Source organism: Sus scrofa, chromosome 12 (genome assembly GCF_000003025.6).
Source record: "Sus scrofa isolate TJ Tabasco breed Duroc chromosome 12, Sscrofa11.1, whole genome shotgun sequence".
Classification (NCBI taxonomy): Eukaryota; Metazoa; Chordata; class Mammalia; order Artiodactyla; family Suidae; genus Sus; species Sus scrofa.
In genome coordinates, this window is record NC_010454.4 from 19833344 (window position 1) to 19856918 (window position 23575).

The window sequence follows — 23575 nt, forward strand, 5'->3', positions numbered from 1 at the left end:
CACATAGTGGCTCAGTGGTGTGGAACCTGACTATTATCCATGAGGACTCGGGTTCGATCCTTGGCCTTGCTCAGTTAGTTAAGGACCTGGCAGTGCCATGAGCTATGGTGTAGGTCACAGATGCGGCACAGATCCAGCATTGCTGTGGCTGTGCCATAGGCCAGCAGCTACAGCTCTGATTCAACTCCTGGCCTGGGAACTTCCATATGCCGTGAATGCAGCCCTAGAAAGACCCCCCCCCCAAAAAAAAGCTAAATTATCCTTTAGAAAATTTAAGCTGCTTCTACCAACAGTGTTATTAGTGTACTCATTTTTCTCTTAACACAACTTAATCTTTTTTTTAATTCTTAGCAGAGAGTAGATGTTTTAATTCAAGATTCATGTCATATATATTAATCATCTTTCCTCATTCCTTTCAGAGGGAACCCCTTACCTAAAATCTGGAATCAGCCTCTTCTCTGACGACCCTGAGTCTGATCCCTCTGAAAACAGAGCCCCAGAGTCAGCTCACGTTTTCAGCACGCCACTCTCAACTTCTGCTCTGAAATTACCCCAATTTCAAGTTAAAGAATCTGCCAAGAGTCCAGCTGCTGCTCATACTACTAATACTGCAGGGTATAATGTGAGGCAAGAAAGTATGAGCAGGAAGAAGCCAGAAGTGATATCTTCAACAAAAACAAACAGCAGAAGAATATCTATTGTGGCATCAGGCTTGACTCCAAAAGAATATGTGAGTGTATCGATACCTATCTCCCTAATGACCAAGCCTTCAGTAACGTACTGCATGGTTCCTAGTCAGGTTTGTTTCTGCTGCACCGCAACAGGAACTCCTGCAAATGTTTTTAAATGGTAACTATAGGAAGAAAACTAGCAAAACAGTTCATTTCTATGTAGCTTAATTTCTCTTTCTGATTTCTGAAAATTTATACCTAGATAAAGCCGTAGCATGGATTATTTTGTGTGTTTTTACTAAAGGAAATAATTATTAAATATTAGCAGAAAGGTTATAGCTTTGATAATGATATGGAGCTTTTTAATTTTGATTTTCTTTCTATCTAAAAAGCAAGTAGGAGAGTTCCCTTGTAGTTAAGTAAGTTAAGGATCTGGCATTGTCACTGCTGGGGTGGGGTCACTGCTGTGGTACAGGTTTGATTCCTGGCCTGGGAACTTCCACGTGCCACAGGTGTGGTGCAGCCAAAAAGAAAAAATAAATAAATAATAATAGGAGTTCCCGTCGTGGCGCAGTGGTTAACGAATCCGACTAGGAACCATGAGGTTGCGGGTTCGGTCCGTGCCCTTGCTCAGTGGGTTAACGATCCGGCATTGCTGTGAGCTGTGGTGTAGGTTGCAGACGCGGCTCGGATCCCGCCTTGCTGTGGCTCTGGCGTAGGCCGGTGGCTACAGCTCTGATTGGACCCCTAGCCTGGGAACCTCCATATGCCGCGGGAGTGGCCCAAGAAATAGCAAAAAGACAAAAAAAAAAAAAAATAATAATAATAATATATAAAAAAGCAAGTAAGTATGTATAGCTCTACTCTCTAGAAGGCATCTTTTCTCCAACTTTGTTCACATTTGAGTGAACTTACCAACATGATTAGCTAAATTTAAACTGGTTCTAAGTACAGTGCCAGGTAGTGGCATTTCTCCAATGTTTGTTTATCCTTATCCTGGCTTTTAACACTGTTATCCAGTAGCTTGCCCTGTCATTTCTACCCTACAGTAACCCCTCCCTATTAGGATTTTGACATCTCCTTGGGCCCTTCCTGCAGGCATTGTTTTGCATTGTGGAAAAATCCTATTCAAATAATAAGACCACTGAAACTTTGTTTCTACTTAGATTGAGTGTACATTTCAGACATCCTAGGAAATTTACCTTCCCTGTAATTAATCACCATTAATTAATCAATCATTTCATAATAAAATTGAGTGAAAATGTCTTTAAAACTATGGTAACACACCAGAGTATCAGATAGACTCAATAGTGGATTACACACTGGGAAATGCCTGTTATTCTTAAGTATCTTCCTTAATATACCTTTCCTAGGACAAACCATTTTTCATCCTAGCTCCTCCATAGGTTAGTAGCCCAGCATAAACTCTGTGGCCAGATGTGTGCTACTACTAAAAGGGCAAAGTAAGCTGTCTGCTATAGCAGATACAATGAATAAGTTCTCATCAATAATGCCAGAATTCACATCTCACAACCATGTGCCCAGAACAGCTATTTGCTCTAAAAATTCCTGCCTGTCTTTTTATATTGTTCTTGATCTTTTGCCAACACATCTGGAATTCCCATTTACTCATTGAAAACTAGCATTCCTGGAGTTCCTGTCATGGCTGAGCAGTAACAAACCTGACTAGGATCCATGAGGTTGTGGGTTCAATCCCTGCCCTCGCTTAGTGGATTAAGGATCCATCATTGCCATGAGCTGTGGTGTAGGTCGAAGATGCGGCTTGAATCTTGGTGTTGCTATGACGGTGGCATAGCTCCAATTTGTCCCCTAGTCTGGGAACTTCCATATGCCACGGGTGCAGCCCTAAAAAGCAAAAAAAAGAAAAAGAAAAGAAAAGAAAATTAGCATTCCTGGAGTTCACTGGTGGCTTAGTGGTTAAAGATTTGGCATTGTCACTGCCGTGGCTCTGATTCGATCCCTGACCTAGGAAATTCCCCATGCCATGGGGCATGGCCAAAAAAAAAGAAAATTAGCATTCCTTATTCCTTTGTTTTGTGAGCTCAGCTTTTCAGAGAAGGTTAATATGATCTCATCTTTCTTTCCATGGGCAATCTTGAACTGCCGATGAGACCGTAAGTGGCCTGGGTATGTGTTTTCTTTAAACAGCAAAGAAGAAAACTTTTCAGCTCTATTCAGACTTGCTGAAGTGTGGTAAATTTATTATGAAAGCTGCTGACTGTGTTACACATGATTAATTCTGAAGTCCATATTAAGATGATCTTTTTAGCAGTTGCTCTTCTAACTGAACACTGTTTCCAGGCTGGGATTTCAGCAATTAATCAGTTCGGAATTGCTAATGATCCTGGCAGAGGGCAGTGGCAAAAGGGGGAGGATGTCATTAGTTTCTCCAGCTTGCCTTCTTCAGTGCCCTGTGGCAGTGTGGAATGAGGCAGCATGAAAGAAAGATGGCCCAATCTCTACTGCATCTTGTGCAGCACATAAATACTGGTGTGGGGGGCGATGGCTGGTAAATGATGGCCCTTGGTAAACAAAGTCATTTACCAAGCAGTAGCTACTAATTATGTCAACTGTGTCCATAATAGATCTGGTTAATTTCTTTTACTGCCCACTGATTTTTATTTGGTTGATAGATAATAGCTGGAAGGCTCTAGATTTCTTTTGAAAAGACTATGAGTCTCTTCCAATCCTTCTTAAAAGGAATTGATAGTTTTTGCACTGACCTTTAGAAGCATCTTTTTGTTTGGTTGGTTTGTTTTGGTTTTTTTGGCCACACCCATGGCATATAGTTCCTGGGCCAGGAATCAAACCTGTGCCACAGCAGTGACCCAAGCTACTCTAGTGACAATACTGGATCCTTAACCTACTGCGCTGCAAGAGAACTCCAGAAGCATCTTGACTCAAATGTTTCGAAACTGTCAGCAGGTTCTATTTCTTAAGCCACATATCTGAGCAAAACACTCCGTATAGGCTAGTTACCTCTCAGTTTATAAAGTTTAGGCAAATAAATCTAAATTATAGTATAATAGCATCACTCTGCAAAGAAACTGTCTTAAGGAATCAATTGATATCTGTTATTAAAGGGAAAATTAATATTTTGAATCCCTGATTATAATTCCATGTCTGCTAGCAGACTACTTTAGAATTTCTTCCTCTGATTTGTACATTATTTTTATTAAATTACTATCTATTTTGAAACTAGAGTCATTTTAGAATTTTTTTTTTTTTTTTTTTTTTTTTTTTTTTGTATTTCTTCCCTCTGCATATGAGTTCCAGCTATCTAATCGAGCTGTGGCAGCTACGCAAGACAGCACGCAGATCGAGCCGCGTCTGCAACTACACACAGCTCACGGCAACGCGATCGTTAACCACTGACAAGGTAGACGAACCGCAACCTCATGGTCTAGTCATTCGTTAACCACTGCGCCACGATGGAACTCCCCGAGTCATTTTAGAATTAAAAAGGAGGAGTTTCCATCATGGCGCAGCAGAAACGAATCCGACTAGGAACCATGAGAATTTGGAGTTCCACCCCTGGCCTTGCTCAGTGGGTTGAGGATCCCGCATTGCCGTGAGCTGTGGTATAGGTCGCTGACGAGGCTCGGATCTGGCGTTGCTGTGGCTGTGGTGTAGGCTGGCAGCTGTAGCTCCAATTAGACCCCTAGCCTGGGACCCTCCATGTGTCGCAGGTGCGGCCCTAAAAAGCAAAAAAAAAAAAAAGAATAAAAAAGATGTACCTTTTGTGAGAAAAACGGAGATAATTAATACTCAAGCTGTGTACCAGAGGTAATTTATTATAATGTAATATCTGATTTGATTTCAGACGCTGGTACAGAAGTTTGCCAGAAAACATTACATCACTTTAACTAATCTAATTACTGAAGAGACTACTCATGTCATTATGAAAACAGGTATACCAAGGGCCTTTACCTATGTTGCATCTATTATGTAAAACTGTATGAAGAAATGAGAGTGTTAAGCATAGCATGGATGATAACCTTCCAATAGTCAGTCAGTTATTACATAATTAAAATAATAGTTTTGCTACTTCCTGACCCCTTTTTATTTTGGGTTAGGGTTCGGGGAGTGGTGAGCCAGAACGATGAATACTTCTCCTAGTCCACCCAGCCTGGGTTGCACTGTGTGTGAGTTTTCTGGTAGGGCAGAGCCCAAGTCCTGGGGGGAACAAATAGGGCAAAGAAGAGAATGAGCAGAAGTGATCCTTCACGTTAAATCACGGCAGTTGGGGAAGTTCCCTTGTGGCACAGAAGGTTAAGAAGGCCCAGATTGTCAGAGTTCCCGTCGTGGCGCAGTGGTTAACGAATCTGACTAGGAACCGAGAGGTTGCAGGTTTGGTCCCTGGCCTTGCTCAGTGGGTTAAGGATCCGGCGTTGCTGAGAGCTGTGGTGTAGGTCACAGATGTGGCTCGGATCCCACATTGCTGTGGCTCTGGCGTAGGCTGGCAGCTACAGCTCTGATTAGACCCCTAGCCTGGGAAATTCCATATGCTGCAGGAATGGCCCAAAAAATGGCAAAAAGACAAAAAAAAAAAAGAAGGCCCAGGTCATGGTGTGGGTTCCATCCCTGGCCCAGGAATGTCCACATGCCAAGGGAGCAGCCCCCTCAAGAAACATCTGGGCAATTGGAATCCCTTGCTCCAAGTCCTCACTCCACCCAAACACCTAGTTTGAGTGTAGTTGAGAGTTTTTCAGGAAGCAAGTCCAGTTATCAGCTCTGAGATGGCCTAGCATATGCAAAAGGAAAAAAAGAAGGGAAAAATTCTTTTGTCCAACACCTTCTTTTTAAATCTTAAACACGACCTATGTGTTGATTAAAGAGACCTCAGAAGCTTTTAGTTGACTATAAATAAATCTGAGTAAACATTTCAGGGCTGCTAACAAAGCTTCTTTGAAATTGGGCCTTATTGATACAAGCCTAATGTCCAGAGCAAGTGAGGTGATGCTCTCGACCCCTTACCCCACCTCCAGCGGGACTAGAGCAACCACCTGGGAGGTGTGGAAACCTAAGATCTTAGAAGTTCTGAGGCTCTGTTTTGAGCACCATGCCTTCTTTTCAAGCTGGTCATTTGTCCAGAGGTAGATGATGAGAATGGGGAAAAGGAATTCACAGCAATGTCATTTGAGGAACAAATGAAGGAATGAAAAGGCTTAAGGAGCAAGAAAGATGCAAGCTGTTGCATTTGGAGTGGATAAGCAATGAGATCCTGCTGTATAGCCCAGAGAACTCTATCCAGTCACTTGTGATGGAACATGATGGAGGATAATGTGAGCAAAAGAATGTATATGACTGGGTCGCTCTGCTGAATTACAGTAGAAATTGACAGAACACTGTAAATCAACTATAATGGAAGAAATTAAAATCCTAAAAAAGGGGAGGCGAGCCAACAACTGTCTTCAAAAGTCTGAAGAGTTGTCATCTGGAAGAGGAGTTGGACTCATTCACGAGCTCCCAAAAGCAAAGACTGCTACCTGTAGCACACAGAAGATGCAGACTGTAGCTCAACTGTTAAAACCTCCCTTGGAGTCCCGTCGTGGCACAGCAGAAATGAATCCGACTAGGAACCATGAGGTTGCAGGTTCGATCCCTGGCCTTGCTCAGTGGGATAAGGATCCAGTGTTGTCATGGGCTGTGGTGTAGGTCACAGACATGGCTTGGCTCTGGCATTGCTGTGGCTCTGGTGTAGGCCGGCAGCTGTAGCTCCGGTTAGACCCCTAGCCTGGGAGCCTCTATATGCCTTGGGTGCGACCCAAAAAGACAAAAGACAAAAAAAAAAACCTCCCTAACAAAATGGGCTCTCTGGAAATGCAGTGGTCTTCTCAAGGATGTTTCTGTTCTTACAGCTGTGGGTGCTTAAGCATAGGGTCCAGACCTCTTGGCAGGGACACATTGCCTTAGAACTTCTAAGATCTTAGGTTTCTACTGTAAAAAGATCATACCACAGGGTCAGAGGATAATGCTTGTGAGAACCAGATGACATAACAAGGTACCAGTACTGTGAACTAAGTACTGTTTTAGAGGGGAATGTAATCAAACTTTAATGTATCTTAAGCTATGGGTTTGGATCCGGCTGCTGAAAGATAAAAGAAAACTTTAAAATGCAAATTAAAGTAGTCAATCTTTAAACTCAAAGGCTCTACATGTGCTACTTTTAAGCTAAAAGTGAGCTAAAATTTCTGAGTTTGAAGCATGTTATTAAATCAACCTTTCCCAGCAGTTAAACAAAAAGCTTTAAAAATTGTGAACAAAGAAAAAGGATTTTTTAAAATTTGTGAAGAATTCTGTTAGGGAAAATAGATGCTACTGGCAGATGGCCTGCTGTGTTTAGGATTTAGTTAAATCCATTTCTCCTGTTTAAAACTAAGTGTTCTTTCCTGAGTTTGCTTAGTCTTTCAAAGGGGCCTTTGAAACACTAAGAAATAAACAGAAGTGATTCTTCAGCTACTGCTTTCTGAAATACCTATATCAAAAAGAGGAAAGCTGTGGAAATACGATAATTCTCTGTCCCTTGCAGAAGAATTAGGAATTGGGGGTTAGAATTCCCCAAGAAAAGTTCTAGGGGTGAAAATTCACATCTTACGTTGACATTTCAAATTTAGGATTTCAGCAGTTCCCTTCATGGCTCAGCGGTTAACGATCCCAACTAGGCTCCATGGGGATTTGGGTTCGATCCGTGGCCTCACTCAGTGGGTTAGGGTCTGGCGTTGCTGTGAGCTGTGGTATAGGCCAGCAGCTGCGGCTCTGATTCCACCCTTAGCCTGGGAACCTCCACATGCTGCAGGTGTGGGCACCCCCCCCCCGAAAAAAATTAGGATTTCGGCAACACTGGTGTCTTTTCCTTTCACGTGTTGTCATCCAGTAAAATCAGTCTTCCATACACACACATCGATACTGCCGGCATAGCACAGTGACAGACATCTTTGGCCAGCCTTGGCAGAAGCAGCCGTTTACTGTGATCTTAACTTCGTATTGGCCTTCTTCAGGCTTCCAAAGAAGCTGGTTGTAATTAGGGATGTTTCCAGCCTCTGAGTCTATCACCAGGGATGCTGGAATCATCCATCCAGATTGATCCCAATTAGCATAAGGAGCTGGGGCTCTCTAGCTTCTAATAGCAGCCCTTCCTGATTTGTTTTCAATTTCTAATCCTTCGGATGTTTTCCGTTCTGCAGATGCTGAGTTTGTGTGTGAACGGACACTGAAATATTTTCTGGGAATTGCAGGAGGAAAATGGGTAGTTAGCTATTTTTGTAAGTACTGGATAATTTCTCCCCTCCTCCCTTTAACACCTCAGAATTGCATTTTGACACCTAACATTCTAACACCTCAGGTTTTTTTGCTGATGTTGAATCTGAATTACCAAAAGGTCTTTAATGGTAACACTGAACTAGCTTTATCTTTAATGCATATCTCTTGGTTCAGATAAGCTGGTGATGTTAGGAAAAATGGATTTCTTTTTATAACTACCAGGACCTAATCTGCTCCTAGCAATGTTAGCAGATGAACTAGGGATATATTTAATCGTAGGCAGAAATCCATGTACAGCAGGCACTTTTATAATGTTTAAATTAAGTGTCAACGGTGTCTCCAGAAGGAAATCTATTAAGAAGCTATGGCTTTATAGAGAAAGAACTTCGTATTCAGTGTTATTTTTTCCACACTCTTCTGTGAATCACCCCATCATCCATCTCCGTGAAAGGAGGTCTTTTGCTCTTGTGTGACCTGTCTTTTCTTTGATCTCTCTAGGGGTGACCCAGTCTATTAAAGAAGGAAAGATGCTGGATGAGGTAGGTACTTGATGTTACAAGCTAATCAAAAAGTCTTGGTCCCTTGAGTCACATGGTCACTGAAAATTTATCTGCTTCCTTCCTTGCACTACTTTCTAAAATTTTTCCTTGACCATGTGAATCAAGAATTATGTATTAGTTCCCGTCGTGGTGCAGCGGAAACGAATCCGACTAGGAACCATGAGGTTGTGGGTTCGATCCCTGGCCTTGCTCAGTGAGTTAAGGACCCGGCGTTGCCGTGAGCGGTGGTGTAGGCTGCAGATGCGGCTCAGCAGCTGTAGTTCTGATTTGATCCCTAGCCTGGGAACCTGCATATGCCTTGGGTTGCAGCCCTAAAAAGCAAAAAAAAAAAAAAAAAGGAGTTATGCAGAGCAAACTATTAAATTCTGTGTTTTCTGTGCTCTTACTCATTTGTTGAAATTTCAATAGAAACAAATCTTTTCTCAGAGGAAGGAAAAGGAATTTATAAAGTTTCGAGAGAAGATTCAGAAGCACAAGAAACAGGCCCACCTAAATCTTAGAGGCATATACCTTTGTAGAAAACTCCTTGTTCACAGTTGAAGAAAAATCCTTCCTATTAATATGCAAATATATCTGTTTAGAAATTGATTCCTTCAAAGAGATGTGACTCTATGATACTGAGAACAGTGAGGTAAATAAGATAAGAGTGTAGGAAGAGGAATAATTTTAGAACAGCCACCTAAGAGCTGCTGTCAACAACAGATCAAGCAAAAATAAAATTAGCAAAAGCAGTTTTAAACTATTATGTGCTATTCAGCATATTCATAATTAATTCAATGATGTTTTTCTTGGTTTTCATTCAGTGACTTGTATCATTGGGACCCTACTATGTGCTGGGCACCAGGGATATAACAGTAAACAAGACTGATAGGTCCCTGCTCTGGTGGGATTCATGTTCTTTTGAGGGATGATACATAGTAAATAAAGACATGTTTAAGGAGTTCCTTGGTGGCTCAGCACATTAAGGATCCATCGTTATCACTGTTGTGGCTTTGTTTACTGCTATGGCATGGATTCAGTCCGTGGCCCAGGAACTTCCACATGCATGGCCAAAAAAGAAAAAGAGGAGTTCCCACTGTGCCACAGTGGATTAAGAGCCCCACTGCAGCAGCTCAGGTCACTGCAGAGGTGCAGATTTGATCCCCCAAACTGCATAATGGATTAAAGGATCTGGCATTGCTGCAGCTGTGGCAGGTCACAGCTGCAGCTGGAATTCAATCCCTGACCCTGGAACTTCCACATGCCATGGGTGTGGCTATTTAAAAAAAAAAAAAAAAAAGTGGAGGGCAATTCCTATTGTGGCTTATCGCGTTATGAACCTGACTAGTATCCATGATAATACAGGTTCAATCCCTGACCCACTCAGTGGGTTAAGGATCCAGCGCTGCCATGAGCCATGGTGTAGCTCGCAGAAGCAGCTTGGATCCTGCATTGCTGTTGCTGTGGCATAGGCTGGCAGTTGCAGCTCTGATTCAACCCCTAGCCTGGTAACTTCCATGTGCCGCAGATGCGGCCTGAAAAGCAAAAAATAAAAAAAAAAATTTTTTAAAAGAATGAAAAAAAAAAAAAAAAACCAGGCTAATGTAGCTGGGCGGTAGTAATTCGTGAACCACCTGTAAAGGAGTAGATGCTAGACAAGGAGTTGGAGAAGGTCATAGACAAGGATTTGGTGTAAGTTGTGGGAAGGAATTTGGATTTTATCTGTAGGGTAAGGAGGCCTGGAGATGGTAAGAGTCTGGTTCGAGGTTTGTTTGGAGATAGGATTTGCTAATGGGTTAAATCGGAGGATAAGGTGAAGACGGAGGAAAAGGTGAAGACGGGAGTTGAGGGAGTAACTCAGATTTTTGGCCTGAACAATGGAGTGGATGTTAGTGATGCTAATTAGAAAGGAAAACATGGGGGAGGAGCTTCCTGGGAGGGGAAAGAGCCAGAGGCTGGAGTAGAATCTAGAGCTCTCTTTCAGATACATGGATATTCGGGTAGAGAGGTTACTAGCAGGTACAATCAGGATTAAATTTGAGGGTTGTTTTCAAATATATGACATGTTTATCACTAGACTCTTCTCACTCACATGACCAGAAAATGTTAGTAGTTCTTTCCCCTGATAACAGCCTGTGATTATATTCATGACTCTATTTTTCTTCACAATACTCTTGGTAGCAGATGTGATCTCCCCTACAATCTGAGTTTCAATAAGAATTGTTTCTAAGCGCTCTTCCCCCCCAAACCCTAATCTCCCCAGTCCTGTTATTTTTTACTCCTTCATCTTTGACCAGTCAAAATAGTGATTATGAAAAGCCTCTTATTTTTTTAGTGTATTAAATGTGTATGTGTCATATTGGTTTCATTAACTGTAAATCTATCAATGGAAACCTGAGAAGCCCTTATTTCTTTAGATGGTAATACGCATTGATTTAAGAGATCGTGAATTCTCCAGTTACCTTTATAACAGCACAATATTAGTGGTTTAATCTAAATGTTAAGTGAATGTTTGGAGAGGAGATAGCTGTTGAAAATTAAAATGCATTAAATCCCAGTGAGGTGAAAAGCCAATTGTGATGTGCTTCAGTGAATTGATTTCAGCAGCGGAAATGCTGGTCATTTCATGCAATTCACCAAAAAAGGATGATTTTTTTTAGAGGGGTAGGGGTTTCAAAACTGCCTGGTAATTCTTGACTCCTTAAATATGACATGTCTCCTGTTTCCACTGAAGGAAGCTTCTCTTTCTCTGACCTCTGTGGTTTGGGCTTGGTTTCTTTCAGCATGATTTTGAAGTCAGAGGAGATGTTGTCAATGGAAGGAACCACCGAGGTCCAAAGCGAGCAAGAGAATCCCAGGACAGAAAGGTAAAGCCCTCCTCCCCCAAGTTGACCAGAAACCCACCCACCCGGTGCATTCCTGCCCTCTTGTGGAGATGGTCTCCTTCTCCTTGTAAGGAGCCTGACATTCTCACTGCTGGAACACCAGCTGGGTGCTTTCATTAGGGGCTGCTTTAGTTCTCCTGGCCCAATGAGGTAAATACGTAGTCATTCCTCAGTACTCTTGGGGGGTTCGTAGCAGGACCCCCTGCGGATACCAAAATCCAAGGATACGCAAGTCTCTTTTATAAAATGGTAGAGCATTTGCATATAAAATCCCCCCATGTATTTTAAAATCAACTCTAGATTACTTATAATACCTAATACAGACAGTGTAAATGCTATATAAAAAATAGGTGCCAAAGAGAATTTCAAGGTGTTCCCAGGTGGCACAGTGTGGTAAGGATCCTGCGTTGTCACTGCAGTGGTACGAGTTCAGTCCCTTACCCAGGAACTTCTGCATGCCATGTACATAGCCACCCCACCCCCACCCCCGCCACCAAAAAAAGCAAATTCAAGTTGTGCTTTGGGAAATTTCTGAATTTTTTTCCCCCAAATATTTTCCATCAGCTGTCTGTTGAATCTGTGGACATGAAACTTATTGGATACAGTGGCCAACTCTATTTTTCCATTTATGAATGAGGGAGCTTAGAGGTTTAGAGAGGTTGTATAATTTGGATTTCATTCTAGGGTGCAAATCTCAGCTGATAAGTGGCAGAGCTGGGATTTGAGATGTGAATCTAAAAGCTTTGCTCTTTCTGCTTCACGGTGGTGTTTTTCTCAAAGCACTGAGGTGAGTGCCGTGAAGTGGTTGCACCCACTGTTCTCTGTGGAAGCACAGAAGGGAAGTTAATTGATGATCAATAGCTGGCATCTATGTAATGGTCAGTGTATGCTAGAGACTGCTCCAAACACTCGACCCTATTTTAACTAATTAACAATTTTACAGCAACACTATGAGGTGTGTACTATAATTATGCCTATTTTATAGGCAAGAAAATTAAGGCTCAAAGAGGTTGAGTAGGCGTTCTCTTGTGGCACAGTGGGTTAAGGATCCAGTGCAGTGGCTCAAGTCCCTGTTGTGGCACGGGTTTGATCCCTGGCCCAGGATACTCTACGTGCCACAGGTATGGCCAAAAAAATTTTTTTAAATAAAAAAATAGGAGTGCCTGCTGTGGCGCAACAGGATCAGTGGCATCTCTGCAATGCCAGGATATAGGTTCGATCCCTGGCCCAGCACAATGGGTTAAAGGATCCAGCATGGCTGCAGCTTCTGCCTAAGTCATAACTGGGGCTCGGATCTGATCCCTGGCCTCAGAGCAACCAAAAATGAAAAAAAAAAAAAAATAGATAAATAAATTAAGAAATAAGATATAGAGGAGTTCCCGTTGTGGCTCAGCAGGTTAAGAACCCAACTGGTCTCTATAAGGATGCAGGTTCGATCCCTGGCCTCGCTCAGTGGGTTAAGGATGTGGCGTTGCTGCAAGCTGCGACATAGGTCACAGATGTGTCTTGGATCTGTCTTGGCTGCGGCTGTGTCGGAGGCCAGCATTTCCAGCTCCAATTCAACCCTTGGCCTGGGAACGTCCATATGCCACAGGTGCAGCCCTAAAAAATAAATAAAGTATCTTGCCCAGGCTCACACAGCTAGTAATGAATCCACAGCTAGAGAAGCTGAACCCAGGCACTCTACCTCCAGAATCTGAGCTCTTAATGATAGTACATAATTTCCTGCAAAGTTATAGGTTGCACAAAGAAGAAAAACCTATTATTCTAACAACTTTACAAATGAAGGACTAGAGGCCCAGGAAGATTCAGTGACTTCTTCCTCAGATCATACTATAGCAGATGATGCAGCCAAACGCTCTCTCGGGAAGAAGTCTAGGCAGGATTTCACACCTGCCTGTCAGGCCTGAGCTGGCGGCTCTCTCGGGTCACTGACTGGGTGCTTATGCTCCTGGTCTGTATTGCTTCCTTTTTCAAGGGTGCACCACTGGGCATTTCAGATCGTCCCCATATGGAGCACTTCCTGTCCCTTTATAGAACTTGGGAGAGAACCAACAGAAGTGATTTTCTAAGGAAAACTGCTTTGGGAAATGATCACAAATCAAGCCTTGGAGCACTGAACCCTTGAGGTCAGCCCACCCTCACCCTCTGAGCCTATCAAGTAACTTCCGGATGCCAGGAAGCACTGCCGGCCCTGTTTCTGCCTCTGCCTGCACCCCCAGGGGAACTCTGTGTGAGCCAGCCATTTGTTTTTATTCCCCTGGATGCAAGACAGAATCAGCACCAGATTCTTCCCTCCTTGAAAGGAAATTGCAGCATTTGGGTTTTTTTTTTCCTACATTGGATGTGGCAATGATAGAAAGTGCCTGGTCAGAGTCAAATTCTGAAGACACCAAGTGTCACCATAGTGTTTTCCCGTGAAAGAGAAATGTGTTTATAGAGGTGAACTTTCAGATTTCTCATCTTGTAACTAGTCATCCTCATCAGTGAGTGTCAACCTGGATGTAAAAATTCCTAATCTTATATACTTTTCTCCACCACATTTGGCTCCAGCTGGCCACCTGGGGAAAACTTTGAGCTTTACGAACATCTGGGTCCTGTCGTCAGGTAGGGGTACAGTTTATTCATACAGATGCTGAGAATGACACAGATGGCGGCTGTCACAACAGAAGTAGGCTTGTCCTGCTGTCCGTCCTCATTCCTCTGGCTGAGGTTGAAATGGAGGGCAGTGGGCATTTCCTAAAAGGCCACCATGTGTTTTTAGTTTCCTAAATGCTATGTATCCAGTCAACTGACATAAATTTCGATTTCTTCTTTTAAAATGATACCCAAGTCTTTCCCTCAGGACCTGTGCCAAAGCAGCAGAGTAGCCACCAAGCCACACAAGGCTGTTCACATTTGAATTAACTAAAATTAAATAAAATGGGAAGTTTAGTTCCTCACTCACCCTAACCACATTTCAGGTGCTCAGTAGTTACATGTTACCACCTAAATATAGAAGAAAGTTCTTTTGGACAGTCTATCAAGCATTGTAAGTGGAAGAAGTGCCAGCAAGGTGCAGTATGATCTGTGTCCTCTGGAAATGAGGCAGTCAGCTCAGTGAGGAGAGGCAGAATTAGACTTCCCTTGTAGATGAAAAACGACTTAGGTTGCCTGAAAGAACAGTGGCCATTCAATCACAGAGCAGTGTGAAGGCAGGAATAAATGTTCAGGGACCAGAAGAAAAGGCATATGTATATATAATAAACATACACCTCTCTGCCAATTAGAGTCAGGGTTAGCAATGATGTGTCAAATCTAGATAAACATCAAACTTCAGCTAATGGCTTGAATCTCTTTCCATCTAAGCCTTTTATTAAACATAGAGAGGGACCAAATTTTTTTCTTTTCATCTCTAATAAGAAGTAAAGTCACCTGCAAAGGTTATCAGAGAAGAGCCTGGAGCCTGGGCCTGATTGGTGGCAAGATGGGATGCTCAGCCCTTGAATGACAAAGAATGGCTGTATACCTACACACCTGAAAAAAGTCTTCTAGCTAAGCAATGAGATCCTGCTGTACAGCACTGGGAACTATATCTAGTCACTTATGATGGAGGATAATGTGAGAAAAAGAATGTATATATGTATGTATGACTGCGTTACCTTGCTGTACAGTAGAAAATTGACAGAACACTGTAAATCAGATATAATGGAAAAAGTAAAAATCATTTAAAATAAAGGAAAAAAAGGAAAAAAAAAAGTCTTCTAAAATCCATCAGTGTTTTGGACATGGGTTCATTGTCTCTGGGAAGTAGCAGCAGAAATTTTCAGGTGGCAAAGGGAAAGTTCTGCATTTTCAAGAGTCTCTGGAGTTCCCTGGTGGCTCAGGAGGTTAAAGATCCAGCATTGTCACTGCTCTGGCTCAGGTCTCTGTTGTGTGGTTTCAATCCCTGGCCTAGGAATTTCTATGTGCCATAGGGGGTGGCCAAAAAAAAAACCAAAAAAAAAATTTGAGAGTCTCTTGGGAGTTCCCATTGTGGCTCAGTGGTAACAAACCCAACTAGTATCCATGAGAATGTGGGTTCGATTCCTGGCCTCACTCAGTGAGTTAAGGATCCAGTGTTGCTGTGGCTGTGGTATAGATCTGGCAGCTGCAGCTCCGATTCAACCCCTAGCCCAGGAACCAGGAACTTCCATATGCTGCAGGTAGGGCCCTTGAAAAAAAAAATTGAGAGTCTCTATACTACTTTATATATATTCCCTATTTTTTCTAACTAGTTTCTTTCTGTCTATCCTTCTGTCCCTTTCTTCTCCCAGATCTTCAAGGGCCTAGAAATTTGTTGCTGTGGACCCTTTACCAACATGCCCACAGGTAAGAACTGCCTGGTCCAGCACCAGCCTTTCCCTTCCATCATAGGGCATTATAGGAGACAGCATCTTGGGGCGGGTTCCCTCAGATGGATGAGATATTCTAGAGGTTATTCTATTTCTCTGTCACCCAACAGATGAAACTGTACCTCAGTATTACCCTATGGCAAAAAAACTAGCCCTGCGCCCCTTCTTAGGAGCTGGAAGGCAGTGGAGAGTTAGGATCTAGGACGCAGTGTTCTGTGCTCCGTGGGGTAGAGCTGCTTTTACTACCCTTTTGATCTAAGAAAGAGGGGAAATAATAAGTTGGAGAGAAGAAAGAAGATACCTTTGGGTTTGTAATTGTCAAGAAAGGATTCTGCTCCTCCTAAACCATCTTCATTTGATACAGAGACAAAAGCCCAGCAGCTGCATAAGCCCTGTGGGCCTGGAGCCTCACACAGGCCCAGAGCAGAGGAAGACTCTTGATGAACATTTTCTAATTAAATTTGACACTGAATGTGATGTTATGTTTAGGTGTGCCCTGGGGCCTAACTCCAGAGTTGTGTGGCGCTGAGGCCCTGGCATGTGTATAGATTTGGTTCATTCTTTTCCAAACAAAAACTACCTGCCTTTGCCTCTGTGCCCACTTCTGCCCCGACGATCAGGTCCTCTTACTCCCCCACAGACGGCCTTGGCGTCTGGTCAGGGACAGATGAGCGGCAGCAGGAGAGCCTGGCAAAGTAATTTTGCTTCGGTCTTCTTTATTGGTTATCGATTGGATTTTTATGAAGTTTCCAAGTGCCACTCAGAGCTTCCCCAGTGTTTTTGTACTTTGGTATAATGAAAACCAGAGTCTCTAGCAGCTGTCATTTTGGATCTGAGTCAATTGACCTCACTTCACTCAGTCAAACAGGAGCCCCTCAGCAATCGGCTGATGGAAGGGAGCACCCAGAGGGGCCCAGAAGCCACCCAGTGGTCAATTCTGCTCATTTTCCAGGTGCAGGTGGAACAGCTCTAGTCTCTTCTGATTTCTCTTCCCCCAAGCGATTTGATTCCAGCTCAGCATATGGCCTTTCCCTGCTGATGTGCTGAGTCTCTGTCCAGGATGACTTGTTTTTTTTTTTTGACTGAATGAATTATCTTCCCGTCTCTTGACATTTACAGTAATTACCACCAAGTATGGTGCTCTCAGTGGCCGTGATTATCCATTACCAACACAGAATTAGGCAGGGAAAGAGGGATGGCGGGTGGGTATTTTTTCACTGTATCTTAGCCAGCAATTTAGAAAATTAATGGAAATTAGATCTTAGTGTTTTTTTTTTTCTTTTAAAGTGTTTCATCTGAGAGATTTTCAAACCTTATCTACCAAGTGGCCTTATGGGGACCAATAACCAGAATAGATAGCATATCAGTGGCAAATTGACTTAGAATGTGTAGTTTTAAGACCTTCCTGTCCCTTTGGAGCAGAGAGACAGGGAGTCTTCCACTGGGAAGTCTTGCTGTAAGCCTTCATCCAGAGCAGTGTCGGGCAGAGAGCCTGGTTAAACATGTGGATTAGTGTGCTGATTTTAGGTCTAAATGTCCTATTTAGATCAACTAGAGTGGATGGTGCTCCTCTGTGGGGCTTCTGTGGTGAAGGACCCCTCATCATTCACCTTCCGCCAGGTAAGTGGTACCCTGTCGGGGGAGGGGACACAACGTTCTGTCCTGCGGTTGAGCAGGTAGCATCCATCCGTCCCTACAAACCCCCCAGTGTAGCCTCAGAAGCCTCTCTTTGCCTTAACCCTTCTCTGACCACGCTCCTGTGTCAGAAGACTCCATCTGTAAGGGATGCTCAGGGACTTGAGAGCTACAAGTATTTAACAGACCAGGTCTCTTTCCCCCGACCCTGCCTTTCTGCCATGTGCCCTCCCCGCCTCCTTTGTGTGGTTGCCCCCAGAGCAGTGTGTGTCAGCAAACCGTCAAGAAATGGTGACATGACTGTCGCAGAAGTTCTGCTCTGATACCCTAAATGCTGTTTCCTTCCTCGGGGTGCAGGGTACTCGCCCAGTCGTGGTCGTGCAGCCGGACGCCTGGCCAGAGGACAGTGGCTTCCATGGTGAGTCTTGCTGTAAGCGCTCATGCAGAGGAGTGTGAGGTCGAGGGCCCAGATTACTGTGGTAATTTGAAGTCTAAAGGGCCTGTTTAGATCAACTGGAGTGAATGGTGCACTTGGTGGGGCCTCAGAAGGCCACAGGTATGTACCTGTGTCCTATGGGATGGGATGAGTTTGATTCATCACAGGTTACCCTGTGCTTGATTCCCAGTTTTCGGCACATTCTACATGCTCGATAAGTGTTTGTTAAATGAATGAGTGGCTGAAATGTCCTTTTAAAATGTTTTTGTTGTTTGTTTATTTTGCATTATAAAAGTAGTGAGGGGCGTTCCCGTCGTGGCGCAGTGGTTAACGAATCCGATTAGGAACCATGAGATTGTGGGTTCCATCCCTGGCCTCACTCAGTGGGTTAAGGATCTGGCGGTGCCGTGAGCTATGGTGTAGATTGCAGATGCAGCTCCAATCTGATGTTGCTGTGGCTGTGGTGTAGGCCGGCAGCTGTAGCTCGATTGGACCCCTAGCCTGGGAACCTCCATATGCCCAGGGTGTGGCCCTAAAAAGCCAAAAAAAAAAAAGAAAAAAAAAGTAGTGCCTGAACTCTTTCCATAGAGGTGGGTTAATATGAATATTCATCACATAAAATATAAATGAGCACAAACAAAAATAAAAGAATCCCAGCAATCCCACCACTTGCAGATGATGACCAGAAATTCTTCTGGGCATATGTGTGTACATATGTATGTGCACGCATATATTCTACACAAATGCGATCATGCTCATCACTGCTGTTTTTGCTTTTTCACTTAAGATCTTACAAACATGTCTCCACATCAGTAAATTGCAGTGCTGTTCTGCTCTCTGTGGGTGACTTCTCCCTTAACAGATTGGAGCTCATGTTGATAAACTTGCCAGAGGCTGTAGGCTTTCAGCAACCGTCATTCCTCAGGCTTTTAAGGTTCTATGTCCTAAAGCATTGCTTAAGATCAACAGTGTTGCTGCTACCGGAGTAACACTTAAACCCCACGAACTCGTCCAACCAGGTCCCCCGAGTAGACTGACTAGAATCTGATCTGGGGAAATGTGAATTGACACTAATCTCTGCTTTGTGTTCTCTGTCCCCAGTGATCGGGCAGATGTGTGAAGCACCTGTGGTGACTCGAGAGTGGGTGTTGGACAGCGTAGCCCTCTACCAGTGCCAGGAGCTGGACACCTACCTGATACCCCAGGTCCCCCAGAGCTGCTGCCGGCCATGTACCTAGCAGATAGGGCCTGTCTCCACAGGGCCCCAAGAATAAGCTTAAGAAGTGGCCTTTTTCCGGGCCCTGGGAGCTCTTCCATCCTTCCACAGCCCCGATTGCTAAATATTTTATGTACATTAGCCTGAAAAGAACTTCTGGCCATGCAAAGGTCCCTTAAAGATTTTCTGCTTCAAGTCTCCCTTTGAAATCTGCCGTGAGCACAAAATTGTGGTAATTTTTCACTTGAAAGGAATTTAAAACCATTTAAACCCCACCAACTGTACAAGATGCTGATTCATTATTTATCAGCCCTATTCCTCGTACTGGGGCTGTTGGCTTTAAGCTGGAGGCTCAGAGTGGCTGGCCGCAGGATAACAGCCACTATCCTGTTCAGTTTCCCCAAATTTGTTTCTCAAAACCCTGGTATCCTTAAAGGCCAAGAGTCAGATCCGAGCTATAGGGTCTGAAACAGCAGCCTCTTCTACTTCTCTTTTTTTTAAGTGTTACAGCTACTCCCATATCACATGAAAATTCCCAGGCCAGGGATTGAATCTGAGCCACAGCTGTAACCTACGCCATGGCCGTGGCAACGCCGAATCCTTTAACCCACTGCGCCAAGCTGGGGATCGACCCACACTTGCGCAGTGACTCAAGCTGCTGCGGTCAGATTCTTAACCTGCTGTGCCACAGCGAGAATTCCTGCAGAATCTTCTCAAGAACTGGTAGTGTTTAAAGAGAGTCTTCTAATTCCCCATTAGTAATAAATAAAATGTATATTGTTGTAGCTCTGATATGTAAGCCATTCCTTTTGAAATATAAGATCCCTGATACATGATATTTCATGTCTGTAAGATGACAGATCCCACCAGGAAAGGAGCTGTTTGTTTTTCTTGAGGTAATTTTTTTCCCTTTGCTCCCTATTGCTGAACTCTACAGCTTCATAAATAATTTTGTTTGCTGAAGGAAGAGAAAGTGTTTTTCATAAACATTATCCAGGACTGTTTATAGCTGTTGGAAGGACTAGGTCTCCCTTAGCCTCCCAGTGTGTAAGGGCAGTAAAGACTTGATTGTACAAAATAGGTTTTGTAAATGTGCTCTTCCCCTGCAAATAAACTTCGTAGCAAATACTTCCGCCAAGTATAACTGTTCTGAAGGCTCACACCTGCAGGCTCTCTCGGAGCCTTTTCACTGTATTTTGATGTCTTCATCTGTAAAATGGGGGTAATAATGGTACCTGCCTCCAAGAGTTATTAAGGGGACTTCAAAACCTTATAGTTTTGTGGGTTCCTGTCGTGGCTCAGTAGAAACGAATCTGACTAGTATCCATGAGGACACAGGCTCTATCCCTGGCCTCGCTCAGTGGGTTAAGGATCCAGCATTGCCGTGAGCTGTGGTGTCGGCTGGCAGCTACAGCTCTGATTGGACCCCTCGTCTGGGAACCTTCATATGCCAAGGGTATGGCCCTAAAAAGACCAAAAACAAAACAAAACAAAACCTTATAGTATTTGTTTTCTAATGCTGTCTAATGGATCGTCACAAATCTAGCAGCTTAAACCACACCCGTTTATTATCTCACAGTTCCGTAGGTCAAAAGTCCCGGTGGGCTCAACTGGTTTCTTTGTTTCTGGTTTCACAAGACCAAAATCAGGGTGCCAGCAGGGCTGTGTTCCTTCCCAGAGGCTCAGGGGATGAGTCAGTTTCTACGCTCATTTCATGTTGTCTGATTGTTCCTTGCAGTCATAGGACTGAGACCTCTGTTTCCTTGCTCTCTGTCTGCCGGAGGTCATCCTTAGCTTCTAGAGGCCACCCACATTCCATGACTCATACCCCCTACCCCATCTTCAAAGCCAGCAATGGCCTGTCTCACATTTGGAATCTCTCTCACCTCCCCACCTGCTTCATCTCTCTAACTCCTGCCAGAGAAATTTCTGTTTTTTAAGGGCTCAAGTGATGAGATTATGCCCACCAGGTGATCTCCCTATCTTAAGGCCCATAACCATAATGACATTGCAAAGTCCCTTCATAGCAGTACCTAGCTTTGTGTTTGATTGAACTGCAAGGCAGAGATCCGGGGAAGACATCTTCAGAATTCTGTCAACCCTTCCTATTTAACATGCCTAATCCACAGGTAACAGCCTCTGTCATCTTTTCTTGGTCTTTACTCTGTTCAGAGATTGGAATCCTCTTGGAGGCAAAGAAGATGAAATCCTTGCACAATTCATTGCTGCCTTATTGTCAGGAGGGTGGGTGAGGGAAGAAGTTGAGAAAATGAAACTGTCGTTATTACATTTTTATCTCGTTTAGTCTTCATCACAGCTCAGTGGAAGGGGTATTTCACTTGAAGAATAGGATTTTCATTTGAAGAATAGGAACTGGAAGTAATATAAGATTTTGCTCAGTTTGCACAGGCAGTAAATGACAGCACGGAGATCTGAACTCATGCCCTTTTATCCTGTCATCCAGCTTTCCACCTGCATCAGTCACCTGACCCCAGGTCAGCAGGCACAAGCCTCAAGGGAATTTTGGGAGAGGAGCAGATTGTGAGGGGTTCTAGCGCTCTCTGGCTTCTCTTGTGGGTTTTGGTGGGAGGCAGCAGAAAGTTTTCTGCCTCCAAGTGGCCGCTCTGCCTGGGAAAGCAACCCTATAGGCAAAGGGTATATAGGACTGGATCATAGCTACTTGTATTTCCGCTTCCATTCAGCTTCCCAGCTTACAGTTGCTTATCTCTCCATTGTCAAGACCTACCAGTTGAGCCTGGCCCACAGCGTGGCTTCTCTTGAGTTCACGCCAGCTTCCTATCTACCTGGCAGGGCGTCCATAAAGGCAGGTGGGAAGCAAGCACTCCTGGCCCAGTCTTCAGTCAAAAATGTCTCATTTCCAGTGACAAGCCATGGCCTACTGGACCCCAGGGTAAGCTCGGCCTCATCCTGCTGCTCCCATCGCTGATGGGTTAATAGAAAAAGCATCTATGCCTTCCCAGGAATTCTAGGTGAAAGCAGAGATGACTAAGACACATTAATAAGTTTTTCTGTAATTATCTCTCAAGGTCTCCCAACAAATGTCCACCCGATCTGTTCGTCCAGCTCTGCATAACCTCTCCCCAGAAGTCAGCTTCTGGCCCTGGCCTCATGATGCTTGGCAGAGCTTAAGAGTCTTATCTGATGATGGAGTAAATCTTGCCTTTTTGACCTCTGGCGTTAAGACATCCTCCCACTTTTCCATCCCACAATCTTCAGCCCACTCTGGGCACAGCAGCGTTTTGGGAAGTAGTTCCTATGCTGTCTTTATCTCATTTCACAAAATGAACTTCTGCAAAGAAGCTGGAAAGGAAGGAGAAGAGGAGGGATTATCATGCAGGCGCAGGGAAGGGGGGCCGAGAGAAGAGCTCATAGATTATCTTCCTCCTAAAAAATGCAACCAGAATCATCCACAAAGTATCAGCGCAAAAACACACAGGGGAAAAAGAAAGGAATCAGTGTTGGGTTGGTTGGAGCGGAAGGAGCCAGGCTGCCCAGAATGTATCCTGTGGAGGCTGCAAGGAGCAGATAAGGGCAGCCCCAGAGGCAGGCAGTGCAGAGAGCAGAGCAGGGTGAAGGGGAACTGCAGATCTACCTATAGGAACCCCGAGAGAGAGTGGGGCCGGCTGGCCAGGGACTGGGGGCTTGCGTATCAAAGGCTATAAGTTGGCTGAGCCAGAGGCCCCTGAACTGTTCTTCAGGGATGCCTGGCTCCCTCCAACAGCCTGTAAATCTGCCCACAACAAGGAGAAAATTAAAGAAATGAATCTGGGCAAGTAGAAAATTGAGAACTGGAGAGAGCCAGTTCCTGTGGAGAGCGGGGATTGGGAGGTGCAGAGGAAGTGGATCCTGAAATGTTGAGACTCAATGATCACAAAAATCTAACAGTTTGAGGAGCTGGAAGAAAGAGAACATGAGGCTCCCCACACGGGTCGTTACAGGGGCCAGCAAACAAGAGACCTCGTTGCAGGGAGGAAAGAATGATAAGGCAGCTAACGTGCAAATTTGGACAGTGATTCTCAAACCATGGCAGGGGAGGGTGGGTAATAAAACTTTCGGATTCCAGGCCTCATTCCTGCAGGAGTTCCCTGGTAGCTTAGTGGGTTAGGGGTCCAGCATTGTCACTGTTGTGGTACGGATTCGATCTCTGGCCCAGAAGCTGCATGCAACAGGCATCATTCCAGACCTACTGAATCAGACACTGGGGGAAGAGCCTGGCAATCTGATTCTGAAGCCAGCTCAGGTTTGGGAACCGCTGGTTTAGTGTAAGGGGCTGCTAATTGGTATAAAATATTAGGTCTAGCCTTTGTCTCCAGGAGAGGTAGATCTTGGGCCCAGGGTGGTGGGCTGGTGAGTGGTTCTTATCTACAGAGTTGCAGTAGCTGGCTCCAGTTGACTCCAGAATGGCTCTTTAAACAAATACAAAGCAAAGGACAAAGATTAAATTATATTAGCAACCTAGGAGCAGAAGAGCCAGACTGCTTGAAACAACAGCTAGAGGTTTAAGAGGTTTTATTA

At 44.1% G+C, this 23575-nt stretch overlaps 1 protein-coding gene across 18 annotated transcripts in view; it reads left to right on the top strand.

The window, feature by feature from the left end:
* BRCA1 (BRCA1, DNA repair associated) overlaps nucleotides 1-21172 on the top strand; it is a 66429-nt gene extending 45257 nt beyond the window's left edge. For 15 of the 18 annotated variants that reach the window (XM_021066931.1, XM_021066924.1, XM_005656956.3 and 12 more), the window contains 9 exons: nucleotides 420-730; nucleotides 4516-4603; nucleotides 7880-7957; nucleotides 8454-8494; nucleotides 11278-11361; nucleotides 15675-15729; nucleotides 17299-17372; nucleotides 17745-17805; nucleotides 18925-21172. In XM_021066931.1, the coding sequence (XP_020922590.1) occupies nucleotides 420-730; nucleotides 4516-4603; nucleotides 7880-7957; nucleotides 8454-8494; nucleotides 11278-11361; nucleotides 15675-15729; nucleotides 17299-17372; nucleotides 17745-17805; nucleotides 18925-19061 (929 nt within the window). In that variant the 3' untranslated portion in view covers nucleotides 19062-21172. The remainder of the gene's footprint in view (nucleotides 1-419; nucleotides 731-4515; nucleotides 4604-7879; nucleotides 7958-8453; nucleotides 8495-11277; nucleotides 11362-15674; nucleotides 15730-17298; nucleotides 17373-17744; nucleotides 17806-18924) is intronic. The other 3 variants (XM_021066926.1, XM_021066928.1, XM_021066929.1) reach the window with 3 other exon arrangements.